Source organism: Arachis ipaensis, chromosome B10 (assembly GCF_059453495.1).
Source record: "Arachis ipaensis isolate K30076 ecotype BB chromosome B10, ASM5945349v1, whole genome shotgun sequence".
In the NCBI taxonomy this organism is placed as follows: domain Eukaryota; kingdom Viridiplantae; phylum Streptophyta; class Magnoliopsida; order Fabales; family Fabaceae; genus Arachis; species Arachis ipaensis.
The window spans coordinates 58424574-58444081 of NC_142435.1; the positions used below are offsets into that span (position 1 = coordinate 58424574).

The 19508-nt window shown below is 37.9% G+C and overlaps 1 protein-coding gene and 1 non-coding gene across 2 annotated transcripts; one reads left to right on the forward strand and one right to left on the reverse strand.

The window, feature by feature from the left end:
- The first annotated feature begins 297 nt into the window (after nt 1-297).
- On the forward strand, nt 298-1038 carry LOC148580191 (uncharacterized). Its single transcript, XM_088502238.1, has one exon. The coding sequence runs from the start codon at nt 298-300 to the stop codon at nt 1036-1038; it is 741 nt and encodes a 246-aa protein (XP_088358364.1).
- An 8806-nt stretch (nt 1039-9844) lies between these two features.
- Nucleotides 9845-9948, reverse strand: LOC148580192 (small nucleolar RNA R71). The gene has a single exon (XR_015899582.1). It is a non-coding gene; the product is annotated as a small nucleolar RNA R71 (small nucleolar RNA).
- Between the last annotated feature and the right edge of the window lie 9560 nt (nt 9949-19508).

The window sequence follows — 19508 nt, forward strand, 5'->3', positions numbered from 1 at the left end:
CTAGCTGAAAGGAGTTACAACAACGAACACCTTCTTATCCTCCCGCCCAATATTGCTACTTTTGTTGAGCCACAAATTGCACGAAGACAATGGGGTTTCCTACAGAGACAACAGAAGCAGGTCAATCTTTCTTGGGTAGTCGAGTTCTACTCTAACTTCTACCTGCCTACTCTGCAGTCTGTCTATGTACGTCAGAAGCAAGTCCCCATTATAGAAGAGGCTATCCAATAAGCTTTGAGTCTTCCCCCTATTCCAGAAGGAATGGACGCCTTTCAAGAAGCCGCACTCAAGCGCTAGATGTACCAATTTGACTGGGAAGCTGTTCTCAGAGTTATCGCACTACCTGGCAGCCGTTGGATCTACGGATACCATCGTACCCGCCCTAAGGGTATATTGGCTTCAGCACTTACCTTGGAGGCTCGCGTATGGGCACAAATCATGTCCCATTACGTCTTTCCGAGCACTCACGAGTCCTCCTTCACTGTGGACATGGCCGTTCTACTATGGTGCATCCTTATAGACCAGCCTCTGAATCTACCAAGACATATCTGGAATGCCATGGGACACGTACAAATTGCGGGTAATTTACCTTTTCTCGCCTTGGTCTCAGATCTTGTCTCAGCAGCCGGAGTTTCCTACAGAGTTGGAGACACCAAAGCCATGCTCCCACGGGATGATCAGTATGTCCCTAATGGGAAATACCTCAGACTTTCAGCAGCTACTACAAGCCTTCCCACTGCTCCGGTTGAAGATATCCGTTCTTCACCACCACAAGCACCTACAACAGATGAACTGCTCCAGCAAATAATCCAAAGGTTGGATCGGCAAGATCAGAAAGCGAAGTTAAGAAAGTGCCGTAACGAGCGCCGATTCAAACACCTCAAGGAGCTACTCAAGGGAAAATTCAAGGACTCAGACACCCCGGACTCCACTTCCTTTACCAGCACAGGGAGCCATGATGGTCCCGACTGTGGAGATACTGCTACCAGCCCACCCTTGTTCCTGACAGATGGCACCGAGGACGGTGCAAAGCCTTAAGTGTGGGGAGGTCGGTCAGTACCTGACTTTCGGAGGTAATTTCTCTTCCCTAGCACCAATAAATTAGGATATTTATTTAGATTTTCTTTCTTTTATAGAATAGGATAAATTGCATAGTAATAGGTTAGTTTCATACATGTTCTACCTGATTGAAAAGACAATAAGTTTCTTCTAAGACTCTGTCTTTGGAACAAAATTTCACTAATTTTCAAAATTTTTATGATAAATTTGCTTGAAGTTATATTTGGAACATGATGTTTGAGCTAAAGAACACACAACCCGTGAGATTTGAGCCTTTATGAATGGTTACATTATTTAACCATAATTATTTTATTCTTGTGTGTTTACTTCTCTATGATTGTAATCTATATTTTGTTTTATCTTATATGTCCAATATTTATTATATTTGTATGCTTGCATATGATTCAGGCCATTATTTGTTTAGCTTACTTATCCATATTAAGCCTACCCTTTTAATTACCTTTGTTAACCACTTTGAGCCATTAAATCCCATTTGTTCTATATTTCACCACATTACTAGCCTTAAGCGGAAAAACAATTGTATATCCCAAATTGAATCTTTGGTTAGCTTAAGATAGAATTGTGTGTGCTAGTTAAGAATGGGAAATTGTGGGAACAAAAGTTATTAAGGGAATATGTCATGATAATACAATGGGAATTTGGATACCTACTTATGTGAAACTATAAGAATTAAAAATCTATGTGCATTGATAACTAATGTTTATTTTTATGTTAAAAAAAATTTAAAAAGCAATAAATAAATAAGGGGCAAAATTACCCCAATGCTGAATTAAGAATTCAAGGATCAATGCACATATGATAAAAATTGAAATAAAAAGTTGATACATGAGTATGGAATGTAAAAGGGGAACTCTGGGTAGCTAGGCATGAATTCTAAAGTCATGTAAAATATATAGGTTGGGTTGAAGCTTGGGTTAATTAAAGATTCAATTTATAAGCACACTTGACCATATATGTATCCCTACCTTTACCTTAGCCCCATTACAACCTTGAAAAGACCTCATGATGTTTGCATTGGTATGTTAACTGTTGTTGATTGATTAGGAGAAAAAAAAAGTTAGAGAGCATGATTAGAGAAGAATAGAGTGATTACCCTATACACTAGAGAGACTAGAGTGTACATACACCATCAGTGAGGGTTCCATGCTTGAATTTCTATGTTCCCTGCTTTCATGAGCTATCCTCTTGCATTTTTATCTGCTCTTACTTTATAAGAATTGAATTAGTGGAATTTGAATTATAATTATTTTGAAGAACTTATTTACTTTTGATCAAGTGGACAAGAATCATATAGTTGCATTCATATAAATATAGGATTGCATTGCATTGCATGAGTTTCTGCATGTTCATACTTGTTTACTTTATCTCCTTCAATTAAGCATGAGGACATGCTAATGTTTAAGTGTGGGGAGGTTGATAAACCACAATTTTATGGTTTATATTGTGTTTAATTGTGTGGCTTTATCATGATCCTGACACACTTATTCATTAAAATAGCATGCAATTATATTTCCTTCCTGAAATTATTACATGAGTGAAAACTGCTTCCTAGAGACTTTTAATTGTACATTTTACTTCTTCTTTATTCCATTCGATGCCGTGATCTGTGTGTTAAGCATTTCAGGTTTTATAGGGCAAGAATGAGTTGGAGATTGAAAGCAAAAATGGAAGGAACACAAGAAATTGACGAGATGACCAGCGAGAAGCGACGCGGCCGCATGGGCGACGCGACCGCACGAAGAAGATCAAATCGCAGTGACGCAGCTGCATGGATCATGCAACCGCGTGAAATGGAAAAGTACGAGCGATGCGGAGGCATGGACGACGCGTCCGCGTGGCAAAGCAGAAACGCGAATGACGCGTCCGCATGAGCGACGCGATCGCGTGACTTGCGCGATCTGCATAATTTACAGATTCGCTGGGGGCAATTTCGGGCCCTATTTTGACCCAGTTTTCGGCCCGGAACAGTAGACTAGAGCCAGAGAACATGTAGGAACCAAGGACAACATTCATTCTACACAGTTTTAGTTTTTAGATCTAGTTTTGCTCTTCCTCTAGGTTTTCTCTCTACACATTCAGAGTTCTTAGGATTTTAGTTTTCTCTTACTTTTTTTGGCATTGGAACACTGAGAAGAGTTATTACCTCATCAAGACTTCGTCATTCTAGTTCGTTTTCTTTACTTGGTTTAATCTTCCATGTTCCTTGCTTTGTGTAATTTTACCATTGGAATATTCTTAGGATTATTTAATACAAGGATCACTTTTATTTTTAATTGACTATTTTAACTTTATTTACAATGTCTTTCTTTAATTCCTTTTTATATGCTATGAATTTTACATTCACAATGAGCGAGTAGTTCCCTAACTTGATGGGGAATTGATTGAAAGGAACCCTTGAGTTGGAAGGCTTGAAAGAAAAATTGCAATTGGGTTTATGGTTGGATTGCCTCCTAATCACTAACACCAATCCCTTTTTATTAAGTGGATTGCAACTTGTGAACGGACATAGCATTCCAACTTGTTTGACTTTCCTTCACCTAGCGAAGGATAACTAAACAGGATAACCTTTAATTGTCAATTAATCCTGAAATTCATTCCAACAATAATAGGGATTTCAACTAATCAATTCCCAGTCAAGGCTTTTATTTACATTATTCAAATTTACCAATTTAATTTCCTGTTTGCCCAATTCAAACCTTTTTTTGAAAACCTCTGATTAATAAAATAACACACTTTTCTGCGACTCGTTGGGAAACGACCTGGGATTCATACTCCCAGTATTTTAAATTCAATTTTTTGTGACACCTTTCTAAATTGAGGAGCAGATTTCTGGCAAGTTAAGAACTATACTTACAACGTAAATGTTTTAACAATTTTTAATTTGCCAATTTCTGCACACCATCAGTTCTCAAGCTTGAAATCCACCTCTTGTTCAACTTCCTCTAACTCTTCAACCACTTCTTCTTCTTCAACAATCTCTTCCTCCTCCACTTGTTGCAAGACATGCCCCATCTCCTTGTCCTCATGTTGGGATTCCAAAATTTCCTTCATACTCCTCTCTTCGGTTGATTTCTCACATTCATCCGTGGAGGGACTTTGCTTGTTGCATGAGTCCCATGAGTCCAAGGCAGCTTTAATTTTGTCAAGGTTACCCTCGATAGCTTAAGTCATCCTTAGGGCTTCCTCTTTCTCCTTTTGACGGATTATTGCTTGAAGCCGATCCATTGCTTCCTTGAGATGATCCATTGGCTCTTGTTCCACTTGGCTAGTATAACTAGGATCATATTACTCTTGGATTGATGGATATGGGTATTCTTCCATAGAGGGTTGTGGTGGAAAGGGGAATTTATTTTGTGGTTAAAAGTTATCATACATGGGAGGTGATTCATCTTGGTAATGATAGTGAGGTGGTGGTTCTTGAGGGTATTGGTGGTTAAATTGGGGTGTTTCAACATATGGTTCATATGGCTCATAAGGTGGTTGGTATAGTGGGTAAGGATTAGGGTCATATGGAGGTGTTTGGTGAAAAGGGGCTTGTGAGTAAGGTGGTTCAAAATTATGTTGAGGAGGTGGTCCATAGGCATATGGTGGTGGTTGTTGACAATCACAATAAAGGTCACCACATCCATTAGATTGATATGCATTAGGATTGGAATTATACCCATAAGAATCCGGAGGTTGTTGTTGCCAAGAAGGTTGATCAATCCCTTGAGGCTCCTCCCATCTTTGATGGTTCCATCCTTGATGCATGTTATCATTGTATCTCCCATTCCCTAAAACATAATTTGAACCTAACTCATAGCCAAAGTGGTGAGAATTCATAACAGCAAATAAAAACAAAAGCTAACAAAAATAAGCAACAAAGTCCTAAAGCTAACAAAAACTAACAAATAAGCAAAAGGCAAACATATTCACAATATTCACAATAGCCAATAATATAACACCATTGCAATTTCCCGGCAACGGCGGCATTTTGATGAAGAGAAATTGAGTGTCGGTCTAGAATTTCTCTTATAGAGATAAGAACTTCATTGTAAGCATAGCTCCAAACCAGCAAACAATTCTCACATAAAAAATTTTGGTTGTCACAAGTACAAATCCCAATAATAATTAACCGAAGTATTTAAACCTCGGGTCATCTCACAAGGAATTGCAATGAAGTGCTCAATTATTGGCTATGAAGATGTAATGGGGGGTTTCATTTGGAAATTGACAAGAAAGTGTAAATGGCAAGAAAGTAAAATAACAAGAACTAATAAAAGAAATGGAAATAACTCTTGGCTAAGACATGAGAAATTGAGATCACCATCCTTGTCAACAAACCATATATTGACAATTATGAGTAACCAAGCTCATTAAGTCTACTTCTGTGATTGAAGTATATCAAATGGCTTGATCAACATCAATCCATAGGTTCTAACCTAACTACTAATTGACTTAGTAGTAGGCTAGTATCAATGGTTATCAAGTTGACCATCAAGGGTTCTCAAATCACCAATTCATTGAGACGCAATGACTCAAGGTCACTCAATCCCCTTAGCCTAGGCCAAGAGTAAAGAAAACTACCCAAAACCTAGTGAAAATATTTCATCAAACACCTAGATTGCAAGAAAAGTAAACATCATAAAATGAAAGAATTAAAGGAACCCATAACTAACATAAGCAAGAAATCAACAATAACAATGAAGGTGAACATAAAAGAGACATGGAAACATGAAATTGCATTAGAAGAAATTAAGATCCAACAATGGTTCATCAACATTAAAGAGAGCAAAATAAGAAATGACAAGTAAAACTAGAAGAACAAAGATATAATAACAAGAAATAAGGGGAAGACTAAATCAAAACAAGAATTGAAAATTGGATTTAAGAAAATTAAACCTAAACTACCCTAAATTCTAGAGAGAAGGGAGAGCTTCTCTCTCTAGAATTCTAACCTAAACCATAATGAAAACTTAACTATGACTACTTGGCTCAATCTCCCTTAAATCCTTGGGTTCAATAGCATCAGAAATGAGTTGGATTGGGCCCAAAATGAGCTAGAAATCGCTAGCCACGATTTGCCTTTAGTGAGTCACGCTGATCCACCCACGCGTACGCGTCCCTAGACACCAGAGAACTGATGACAAGTCATCTTAGGCTAGTTTTACAAGCCTATTTCATTAGTTTTCACTTGGTTTTCATGCATTTTTAGGCAATAAGTAAGTGTTTGAGTGAGAATTTCATGCTTGTCTAGATTTAATCAAACATTGGTAATTTTATGCATTTTCATTAGATTTCTTGCAAGATTTAGTTAATAATATAAATGATGCAAGAGTTAATAATTATGCCAAGGCTTTGATGTATTTGTTTGGTTGATGATAGGTGAAAAGATAAAGGAAAAGAAGCAGAAAGCATAAATTAAGCTCAAACAGAGGAAAGAGGAATTTTTGGCACACTTTGAAGTTTGAGCACGCTTTGGACCTTAGGCCACGCTTTTAAAAGCGTGGCCCATGACAGTAAAGTGTTGCGTTAACAAGGGAACCAACCAAACCAAGGCATGAGCATTCAAATGAGTGAACGCCACGTTCACTTTTGGCAACGTTTTTGTGACCTTTAAACCAAGGGAGCAAAGCAACAAGGGTAGCGTTCAAAGATGTGAATGCTACGTTCACTCCTTCCACCTTTATCATGGATTTAAGCTTCGAGGGAGGAAGCTCACAAGGAACGTTCAAAATGGTGAACGTAGCGCTCGAAGAGGAAGCACGCCCAAAGAAGGGTAGCGTTCAAAATTGATAATGCAGCGTTCTCTCTTACCAACGTTTTCCTGCTTCTCATGGGGAGGAAGGCTCAGCATTAAGTGTAGCGTTCACAATTTGAACGTAGCGTTCAAAGAGTAAATGCTAGGCAAGAGGGCTTGGCACGAGGAAGGCACACAATGCTAAGTGAACGCCAAGTTCACAAAAGCCAACGGAGCGCTCCACTGGAGCATGCCTCCAACCCATTTTCAATGAAATGCCATTCGGATCCATTGTTTCCTCAAATCCAAAATCAAAAGGCCCATTCCAAGATCTGAAGACCAAAATAGAAAGTGTATCAATAGGATCAAATTCAATTTGTAGAGGGACCTTTGGCTCATTTTTAGTTTTTCACTTTAGTTTTCATTTTGAATTTGGAAATTGGGATTAGATCTAGTTTGCTTTCTGTTTTCATTTTCTTTCTTTTGCAATTTCTATTTTCTATTTTTGGGTTCTTGGATTGAGATTGAAGAACTCCATTGAATTTCTTGATATGAAAATCATCTTTGCTTTTCTTTTATAAAATTCTGAGAATTGGAGACTTGGATCTAAATCTTCTTTGCTGTTTTCATTTTCATTTCTTCTGCAATTTCTTTTCTGATTGATCAAGGGAGTAATTGAGATCTAGATCTGTTTTCTGATCTCATTGCTCTTCTTCGATCTTCAATTTCTCTTTTAAAATTTTAGAATTGAGTTAATTTTTCTTGCTGTTTGTTTCTTCAAGCAATTTTACATTTCTGTTTGGCTGCTGAGCTGAATCTCTTCATCTCATAGCTCTCTGAATCACTTTAGCTTGCATTTTCTTGTTCAATTCTGAATCCCAGTACCCAAATCCTTTTACTCTTCAAGCAATTTACATTTTTCAGCAATTTAGACTCAGCAATTTATATTTCTTGCACTTCAAGTTTCAACTCTTTTACTTTCCTGCACTTTAAGTTTCTGCAATTTACTTTCCTTGCACTTTAAGATTCAGCTAATTTTCATTCCATAACTTTTACTTTCTTGTAATTTTACTTCTGTTAATCATAATTACTCAAATCATCAAATATTCGCTTAACTAAATTCATCACTTAACTAAAATTTTTCAACATCAACGGAAACCAATTGGAGCCAATTTCAACCCAATCCCATCAAGGCCAAAAGCCCAGTTCAGAGATTCAAGATCAATGGAAGAAAGTGTATAAATAGCTTAGAATTTAAGTTAGAAAAAACTTTTTTTCCATTTTTTGATTTGTACACTTACGACACTTTTCAATTCTCTGTTTTAATTTCCAGAATGTATCTTGTAATTCCAATTTCCATTTTAAGAGCTATGAACAACTAAACTCCTTTCATTGGGTTAGGGGAGCTCTATTGTAATTCAATGGATCAATAGTAGTTTTCATCATCTTCTTCTTTTTTTTCTCTTGATTTTTGTTAGAAAGCTTTCGGTCTTAATTCAATTGGATAGTTGTCTTGAGAGAGGAATGAAGAATTCATGCTAGAATTGCTTTCTCACATTGGATTAGATTAGGGTTTGGATGGATATAGTGACATGTAATTCTACCAATACTTTGATCTATGAATTTGTGTGGTATAGTCAGTGACCGAACTTCAACTCTTTCCATGAGCAATTAAATCAAGACATTGGGCAATTGTTCATGCTTAGAGAGATCGGTGAGCCAAGACATTGGGATCCAATCATCTAAGATTGCCAAGTAATGTCAATGAATGCATTGATTGAGGAAGAGATGAAAATGATTTGATCCGAAGAGTTCAATATCTCCCAAAACCCAATGACTCCCCTATCTCTGATCTTACCCATTCTATTTACTTTCTGCTTCTTTATTTTCATGCTAATTCCCCATTCCCATTAAATTCCCAGCAATTTAAGATTCTTTCATTTAATTTCCAGCAATTTAATTTCTGTTCATTTACTTTCTTGCAATTTAAGTTTCCCGCCAATTTACTTTCTTCAATTCGTAACTAAATCCGATTCGCTCAACTAACACAATTCTCCAATTAACATTGATCGATCTACCAATCCCTGTGGGATTCGACCTCACTCTTCAGTGAGTTTTTACTTGACGACAAACCGGTGCACTTGCGGGTAGAAAATTTGTTGAAAGGGCAAATTTCTGCGTATCAAGTTTATGGTGTCGTTGCCAGGGATTTGGTTTTGTATTGACAATTATTAAATTGGAGGATAACTAGATTGAGCATTTTTCTTTTCTTTTGAATTTTAAATTTAGTTGTTCATTTTTGTTCTCTGCAATTTTTAGTTGTTTTTCGTTAGTTTTACCTTACTGCTTTACTTTCCAGCAAGCTAACCCACTGACCATTTGATAAATTGCTCTAACCAAACTAACTATACTCTGTTTTAGTGGACTCTACATTTGTTGTTTCTTGTACTTTTTTATTATATGACAGGTGGAAGAGAGGATTCAACCTCATTTGATAGTGAACCGGAAAGAACCTTCCTGAGATTGAGGAGGGAAGCAAGAGGCAAGAGGGTTGTTGGTGCAAAAGCAGAGGAGGAAGATTTAGATATAACCATGGAGGATGATATGGAAAACCATCATGAAGGTGAGGTGAACAACCATGCCAGAAGAGGGGGAGCCAACCCTGCTGGACAAGAGAGGAGAGTTTTGGGATCATACATCAATCCAAACCCAGGAAACTGTAGTAGCAGCATTCAAAAGCCAACTATCAATGCTAATAACTTCGAATTGAAGCGTCAGCTTATAACTCTTGTGTAAAACAATTGTTCTTATGGAGGAAGTGCCCAAGAGGACCCTAATGAGAACCTCACTAAATTCCAAAGGATATGTGACACGATTAAGTCTAATGGTGTTCATCCTGACACCTATAGATTGTTACTGTTTCTATTTTTTTTGAGGGACAAAGCATCAAAATGGTTGGAATCCTTCTCCAAGGAAAGCTTGACAACCTGGGAAGATGTAATGAACAGATTCTTGACAAGGTTCTACCCTCCACAAAAAGTAAATAGGCTGAGAACTGAAGTATAGACATTCAGACAGCTGGATGGTGAGACCATTTATGAAGCCTGGGAGAGATTCAAGGATTTGACAAGAAAATGCCACCCTGACATGCTTAATGAGTGGGTACAAATTCATATCTTCTATGAAGGACTGTGAAAGAACTGAGGATTGATGGTTTAGAGGTTATAATAAACTCTCGTTGTAAGTATAGTTACTAAACCAAGCAATCAACCTTTCTTACAAACGTTTTGGTTGTCACAAGTAACAAACCCTTTTAAAATTTTTAACCGAGTATTCAAACCTCAGGTCGTCTTCTCAAGGAACTGCAAGGGACTAATTAGTTTGACCTTCGAATCCTATTTATTTCCTAAGAAAAAGTTGGGATTATTGAAGTTCAGTTCAATTAGCAAGATAACGATTATCAATTATGCTGAGTTTAATAATATTGAGTTACTGATTTCTTAACCAAGACCAAAAGGAAAAAAGTAAAATTGTTGGAATAAAAATGTCCTTAGATAGAAAGCAATGGTAACACAAATTAAGGAGAAAGCAATCAATAACTGAAATACCTCAAATAATCATTAATTCAAATCATAACATGGGAAGGATTCATAAGTCAAGTTGGCAACATTTATAGGTATGAATAAAAGCATTGAAGTAAATATTAAACCTGGATCGAGAGTCACTCTTACAAACTAAGAGAAGTCCTAAATCCTAATCCTAATCCTAAGAGAGAGAGGAGAGAACCTCTCTCAAACTAAATCTAAATCATGGAAAGTGAAAATTGGCGAGCTCTCCCTGAATGGATGTGTTCCCCCACTTTGTAACCTCTGGTCTATGCCTTCTGGACTTGGATTTGGGCCAAAAAGGGCTTCAGAATTTGCTATTAGCATTTTCTGCAAATTCTGGTGCATGGCCTCTGTCACGCGTCCACGTGGGTCACGCGGTTGCGTCATTCGGAGCATTTCTTTGCCACGCGGTCACGTCAATCATGCGACCGCGTCATGTGCATTCTGCTTAAGGCGCGCAGTCGCGTCAGTCATGCGGCCGCGTCGCTGCTGATTCGCACTTGGCACGCGATCGCTTCGTCCATGCGATTGCGTGGATGCCAGTTTCTTCAGAAGCTCCGTTTTGTGCTTTCCTTCCATTTCTGTATGTTTCCTTTCCATCCTTTAAGTCATTCCTACCTTAGAAGATCTGAAACTACTCAACACACTAATCACGGCATCGAATAGAAATAAAGGTAATTAAAAATAATTAATATTAAAGCATAAGAAACATGTTTTTCACATACATCACATAATAAGGAAGGGAAAGTAAAACCATGCAACTAATATGAATAAGCGGGTGAAGGATTGAATAAATCACTCAAATTAAGCACAAAATATATCATAAAATATGGGTTTATCAACCTCCCCACACTTAAACAATAGCATGTCCTCATGCTAAATCCAAGGTAAAGAATAAGGTAAGGTTAAAGTGGTGGAATGTTATGCAATGCAACCTATTCTAAATGCATCTACCTAAATGAGTCATGCGATTCCAATTTATCCACTCATATATAAAGCTTACATGTAGTTAAATTAATTTACGTTCTCACGGAGTCATATATATATATATATATATATATATATATAGCCAACCCTTAAATAATAAAGCCTTTTAGCAAATGAGATGGGAAATAAAAATATTGTACAAACTTGTAAAATAATTAGTAAATTAAGCACAGATATATGTTGATGAGTTATTGAACCCTCACTGGATTTTGTGTTTACCCTCTAGTCACTCAGTGTTTATTGGGTTTATTCACTCTACTTTTCTTTTTATTCTTACTTTCTATAACTTTGTTCTTCATCTAACCAATCAACAATTATAGAGTACAGTCATACCAAAAGTCATGAGGTCTTTAATTAAGGTTGTAATGGGGCCAAGGTAAAGGTAAGGATATATGTATAAGGCTAAGTGAGCTAATAAGTGAATCCTTAATTAGAATAAGATCTCACCTAACATACATATTTAGTAGAATAAGCTTCTTTACCAATTTTCCCTTGTTATCCCACTTTTTGTCATATGCTCATGTTTCAATTTTTGTTTTTATCCCATGTGCATTGCTTTTATTTTGCATTGGGGAATTCTTTTGTGTTCCCTTTTATTAAATGCTGAAAAATAACTTCTCTTTTTTTTTAATGCACATGGTAATTGATCACTTTGATTTCTCATGAGCATGCTTCCCAAATTTTCTGAATTATTTTATTTCTTTCAACTTTTCTACCTTTTGTTTCTATCATCCATGTTCCCAATAGGTTTCCCACATTTTAATCTATTCATAATTTTCTATCTTAAGCTAACCAAGGATTCAACTTGGGATTTTATTTTGTTTTTTTTTTAAGGCTAGTAGTGTGGCTAAATAGAATAAAAGGGATTTTTAAAGGCTCAAGGGGGCTAACAAGGGTGATGTGAAAGGTAGGTTATTTTGGGGTAAGTGAGCTAAAATCAAATGATGGCCTCAATCATTCTTTTGGCATGTATCTATATTCTATAATTGGACATATAGATTAAAGCAAAGTAAAGAACATCAGAATAAAATTATGGTTTGAATGCAACCATACAATTAAGCTCAATACTCACAGGCTGTGTGTTCTCTAACTCAAGCATCATATATCATTTATATATGTTATGCAGGTTTAGTTAAAAATTCCCATTATTCTCATAAAAAAATTATTTAGGGTAGCCTTTAAAGTTTTAATGTTCCTCCTTGATGAAATGTTGTCAACTTAACTATATGATGTAATGCTATATATACAAGGTTTATGAATTTAAATCTGTTATGTTCAATTTCCTAGCTTACTTTCTTTTTATATTTTTCAATTTAACTATGCTATCTTATGCTAAAAAGGATAAACTATACTAATTAATCCACTAATAAGTCAGAATTGCAAACTAAACTAAATAACTAAAAATATGAACTAAAAATGCAAAAATGCAAAAATAGAGTAAAAATACATAAAAGCAGCAATGTATAAGTACTCAGAAAAAAAGAAAGAAAAATACAGAAAAATATCCAAAATAAAAGAAAAAAGAGATGTAGTGGTTCACCAAAATAAAACGACAGAGATGGCGACCTCCCCACACTTAAAATGAAGCATCGTACCTGATGTTCAGTCAGGCCAGGTGTGAAGGGGTGTCATCACTGGTAGGGATGGTAGCTGGAGGCTTTGTGGTGGTGGTGGGCTGAGGGTCTGGCTGCTGTAAAGGCGGTGCTGACTGGATCGGGATCTCCGGATCTGCAGCCTCTATCTGATGCGTAACCTCTTGATGTGGGGCAGCCTGCTCTGTGTCTGCCTGCTAATGGGTCTCTTCCTGAAAATGAGTCTCCTCCTCGTGCTCATCCTCCTCATCTTCTGATGACTCAGATGGTGTGTCGGGCTCAGAGGGGATGTCACCACCCTGTCGGATCATCAGCTTCAGATGCGAATAGCGTCGCTGGCTGCGACGCTCCAATCTTTCATACCGGCACCGGTTACGGTGCTCCATCTGATCAAGCTGTCGGAATAGGCGGTGCACGAGGCGGTATACGGGCTCAGAGGCAGGTGGAGGTGCAGTGGTAGCAGCAGGGGTAGCAGTGGCAGCTGTGGATGAAGAGGGTCCAGCAGACGGTGGGGCTATCTCATCAGTAGCAGTGAAGGGTGGTGGTCTGTAGTCCAAGGGTAGGAAGTTCCTGCTGTGAGGAATGATCTTCCTGCAGTCTGCCACTGGTGGTCTCTCATCGGCATCCTCCCATGGCGCGTCAGCTCAACGGCCTAGCTGTGTAACCAGGTACGGAAAAGGAAGGGTGCCTCGGATGTGGACCCTGGCCATATAATGTCGGATAAAGCGTGGTAGATAAAGGTCCTTACCCTCCAGCACACACCATAGAAGGGTGATCATAGCAGCTGGGATCTCCGTCTCATGAGTACTTGATGCGGGTGGAAAACTTGTCTCACAACAAATTCCCCTTCGACAAGTGTACCGAATTGTCATCAAGTAAAACTCACAAAAAAGTGAGGTCGAATCCCACAGAGATTAACGGATTAAGCAATCAATGGTTTATTGATTATCCTAGTTAGACGATTCAGATTTGGATGTGATAAGTAACAAGGAAATGTAAATTGACAGAAAATTAAAGAAAGCAATAAAGTGCAGAAAAGTAAAATGACAAGAAAAGTAAATGTAAGAACTAAAAATAAAATGAACATTGGGATCAAAAGATATTGCAATCCTCCGGATCATGTTCATTCTCATCTCTTCCTCAATCAATGCACTCATTGATCTCCTTGGCAATCTTAAGTGATTGAATTACAATTTCTTGTAATTCAATCTCTCAAATCTTGATCAATAGCCAATTCCTTGGTCAATTGCTCATGAGAAGAGATGAAGCATGGTCACTGATTATACCACATGCATTTCCCAAATCAAGTGTTGAGAGGATTATAGTCACATATCCATCCAAACCCAATTTGGTCTAGCATGAGAAAGTATTTCTAGCTTGATCTCTTCATTCCTCTTTCAAGGTTCAGAAGAGATCCAAGTATGAATAGCTTCTTTTCCAAGATAACTACCCAATTGGATGAAGACCGAAAGCTTTCAAGTAAAATCAAGAGAAAAGAAAGAAGAAGAAGAATAAGAACTACAATTGATCTATTGAATCACAATAGAGCTCTCTAACCCAATGTAAAGAGTTAGTTGATCATTGCTCTACAAAAATAGAAAAGAAAGAAAGTGCAGAAAAGTAAAGATGAAGATAAATACTGAAAATAAAACTTCAAAATTCATAAATGAAAAGTACAAAGAAAGAAAAGGAAAAGTTTGTGAGGGAAGGGAGTCCGAAGACCCCTCTTTAATCCCCTAATTCCCCTCTTCTTTTCGGGCCTCCTTTCAATGTAAAGACTAAGGCCTTTATATAGGCTCTCTTAAATTACAAAATGAAATTAAAAGCAAATTACAATTAAATGAAAATTCCTATTCTAGATGCTTCTTGTGGCCTTGATTGGTTGACAATTGTGGGCCTGCTTGCTTGAGCTTGGAAGTGGAATTGAGAGAGAAGTGAGTTAAGTTGTGGTCCAGGTGCTAAAGTTAGTGCTAAAGTTAGCCACACTAACGCTACAAGTGTGGCGTTAGTGCTAAAGTTATTGTGGCTAACGTTGCACTTGCTGCCCAGTTGGTGTTTTTGGGGCTTAAAAGATGCCTCTTGTTTGTGCTCAAATTTCATGTCCACTATAGACTATTATATATCGTTGGAAAGCTCTGAATGTCAGCTTTCTAACGCAACTGAAATCACCTCAATTGGACCTCTATAGCTCAAGTTATGCTCCTTTGAAGTGGACATGGTCGCTGGCATATATGCCAACGTTACTGGAAATGTTGATTGCCAATAACGCTAGAGATTTCCCGTTTCTGAAGCTCAAACTTAGTGTCCATCCCATACTATTATATATCGTTGGAAAGCCCTGGATGTCTAATTTCCAATGCCTTTGGAAGCGCATCATTTGGAGCTCTACAACTCGAGTTATAATTCTTGGAAGGTGAAGAGGTCAGTTGGCCAGTTAGTGCCATATATGCTTGGAATGCTCTAGAATTCTACTTTCCAATGCCACTGAAATCACCTCATTTAGAGCTTTGTGGCTCAAGTTATGCGTGTTTGAAGAAGGCATGGTTAGGCTACCAGGTGGGACTTTTGCCCACGTTAACAACCACGTTAACTAAGTTAACGTGGGAGTTAACGTGGCTTATTGGGGGCTTGTGAGTTCACTCCAACGTTAGTGAGAATGTTTGGTGTCACTAACGTTGTCGATCACCACCTTTCTCCACGTTAGCTTCCACGTTAACTAAGTTAACGTGGGAGTTAACGTGGCTTTGTTGTAACTTGGGCCAACGTTAGTGACAATGTTGAATGTCACTAACATTGGCTTTCCCCCTTTCTTCTTAACGTTAGAGGCCACGTTAACTAAGTTAACGTGGCAACTAACGTGCCCACTTATGAGCTTGGTCCAACGTTAGTGATAATGTTAAGTGTCACTAACGTTGGCTCCATTTCCTTTCTTCAAAGTTAATGCCACTAACTTTTCCCACTAACGTTGGGGCTTTCCTTCCTTCCACGTTAGTGCCTACGTTAGTGTAACTAACGTAGCCACTAACGTGGCTCTTCTCTTCTTTTTTTGGCCTGAAATCAATCAAACAACGTGCATCAAAGTCTTGCTCTTAATCATGGATCATGCATCATCCAATTTATCATATAATTCATGCAAAATCCTGATGAAATCATGTAAAATGCACAATGTATGCTTGAATCAAGATGTAAGTGAATATCCACCCAAAACTAGCTTATTTCCTAAGAAAATGCATGAAACTACCTTGAAAACAGTAAAGAAAAGGTCAGTGAAACTGGCCAAGATGCCCTGGCATCACAACACCAAACTTAAAGCTTGCTTGTCCCTAAGCAAGTACTGGAACAAGAGAATGATGAATGGAATGCCAAGAGAAATGAGTCATTCTTGTGGAAGTCATGTCACTGATTTTATGGTGGTTTCATGCATAGCAACTTAGGTTCATTTCTTTACTGGCTTTCAGACCTTTATCATGTCCTAAAACACTGACTTTGCTTACATCCCATGAGACTTTTATTGATCCTTTTATTGTTATTTCAAGGGTTGTTTGTGTTCTTTAGGCTAAGTGCTCTGTAAGGGGGCAACTCTTTAAGATAAGCTTTCAGCCCACACTCCCGAACCAGTTGGTTCAAGGTGCTAGGTGTTGAAACACCCCTACGGACTTACTTCCTCAAGTCTCTCCCCCATACATACACACCACAGGCACATGGTTTGTTTATTTTCTTTTCTTGAGACCTTGGTGTCCAGCACCTCTTTGGGTTACTAAATGCTCTGTAGTGAGGGTTACTCTTGATAGTGGACTTTCAGCTGATAATCCCGAGTTAGTTAACCCAAGTTACCAAGTGATAAGGCACCCCTAAGAGCTTATTCATCCAAGTAGATCCCTCACACAGGAGCACCACAGACACATGCCTCAAGATTAAAACCATTGGTGCCTAGCCTTATTTCTTACTCTTTTTCTTTTTTTCAACCTTTATTGTTCTTTCCCTTTTTCTTATTAGGATCTTCTTATTTAGCTAGTCTCATGGGGTGTGTTCAAAGCATAGTATTCATGACAGATAGTTGTCCTCCCACCTTGTGGTTGAACCAACTTAGCTAACTTATGACTATACCATAAACTCATGAACTTACTCCATAGTATGAACTCCTCTCTGGTCTTTAAAAACACTCATTCTCTTTTCATTTGATTCAAAGGGACAAGCATACTAGTAAGCAAAGTAAGGATGCAGTAATGACATTCAGACTAGAAAACTCAGCCTTAATCAATAAAAAGTTTAAAAGACAGAATTGACATGCTTATTCACAAGGAGAAAGCACACATACATACAAAGAACATAGAAGACAATCATGTAAATTAAAGTGCTTGAAATAAGTAAGAAGAGAAAAGAACTTTACCACCTTGTATTTTATCTTCATTGTTGTTGCCCTTTTCCTCCTATTCTTCCCCTTCCCACACCAGACATAGAATGATTGCTTATACTCAAGCAACAATTAAAACAGTGGTGACGGGGTTTATGATGGATCATGAATGTCTTAAAATAAAGTGTGAGTATGCATGTGTTTCAGCAAGTAAGATTATGGATCACAACAAAAGCACAAGAAGTAAAACAGAGACAATGTGATTGCATTAATAAGTGGTGTTGGCATGGTACTTTGCATGAAAGTTAAGTGGCAACACCAAACTTAGTGTGCCACTGTCAATTTAGAATGTTGCAAGTACCCAGTGAAGATTGAAAATCAAATTGTTGCATGGCAACACCAAACTTAGAGTACAATCATATGCCAAATTATTGAAAGTAAACTAAACAAAGCAAGAAAATGTTACCTACAGTTGGGTTGCCTCCCAACAAGCGCTCTTTTAATGTCATTAGCTTGACATGTTGTTCATGACTTTCTTCCTCTTCTTCCAGTTTGTTAAGAGGAATGACCTCAAGAGGAAAGAGGAGCCGGTTAATGCCCCTTGTTTTGAGTGCCTCTCCCCAGCAAGCCTTATTCTGTTGTTAGCTTGAGTAAACTTGCTTGTTGGGGTGGGGGTGGGATGGCTTTTGGTTTCCCTTTTCTTCTTCATGAATACTGTCCTTCTTTTCTTGGTCACCATCCTTTTGTTAGTGTTCATGTTGATTGCCTTTACCACCTTGATTCCAGGATTTGGGTATTGTATGATGGGTGGAGCATCCTCTTCATCAAGAACTTCTTGAATTGGTGGTTCAATGAACTCACCCTCTATGCAACTCTCTGTTTCATTGGAGTGTGGATTCCCTTGATTGACTTCCTCATTTGTTCTTGACCTTTGAATGAACTCTTCTATTTCTGGAGAGAGTGAAGTGGTCTCTCTTTGTGCTCTCAGCTCTTCAATGAATTGTTCTTCAGAATAGAGTTGTGCATTCTGTCTCAATTTTTCTTCATGGTCCCTTCTTGCTATTTTCTCTTCTTCATTTGTCTTTATTATTTCTTCAAGGAGGAGCTCTATCCTAACGAGTCTCTCTTCTTCTCTACTTCTTTTGAGCTCCTCCATGAAGAGTTCCATCCTAGCAAGTCTATCTAAAGGTGGTTGGGTAGGTTGTAATGGTTGGGCGGGGTTGGTTTGTGAATGGAATTGGTTGTTTTGTTGTTGTGTGTTCTGAAAGTGGTATGACTCTTGTGGGTAGTGGATTGAGTTTTGTGGATGGTGAAATGAATTGTATGGATTTTGGATAGACTTTTGTGCTGAGGCATACTCAAATGATGAAGGATTTAGGCATGTGAAACTTGGAGGTGAGGTTGTATAATTGAGAGGTGATGGCTCTTGATGAATGGGGTATGAATGAGTGAAATCTCTTTGATTATGATCTTCCCAGCCACAACTTGAGTAGTGATCAATTTCACCAAAATATGGACCATTTTGTGGCTCTGGAAAGTACCCCATTTCATGTTTTTGATACTCCCACCCACCATGAGCATAGTAAAGTGAATCATTATGTGGTGGTGGAGAGTTTCCCATGAAATTTGATTGACTAAAATATGATGGATGCTCCTTTCTTTCCTGCAGAAAGCTCTGTCTCAAACAATAATCACCAAAAGAAATTGGAATCTCCATTGTCACAGATTAGGAAATTCCCAGTGAGGCAATATCACAAACAGTTAGTTAGCGCAAGAAAATAAGAAACAAAATAAAATAAAGACAAAAGAAAAGTGTCTAATCTAGTAAATCAATCAACCGGTAGTTTGTTAATCACGATTAATCCCCGGCAACGGCGCCAAAAACTTGATGCGGGTGGAAAACTTGTCTCACAACAAATTCCCCTTCGACAAGTGTACCGAATTGTCGTCAAGTAAAACTCACAATAGAGTGAGGTCGAATCCCACAGAGATTAACGGATTAAGCAATCAATGGTTAATTGATTATCCTAGTTAGACGATTCAGATTTGGATGTGATAAGTAACAAGGAAATGTAAATTGATAGAAAAGTAAAGAAAGCAATAAAGTGCAGAAAAGTAAAATGACAAGAAAAGTAAATGTAAGAACTAAAAATAAAATGAACATTGGG

Excerpts from the sequence above, each read along its gene's own strand:
- LOC148580191 (XM_088502238.1), top strand. The coding sequence starts at position 298 with ATGTACCAATTTGACTGGGAAGCTGTTCTCAGAGTTATCGCACTACCT.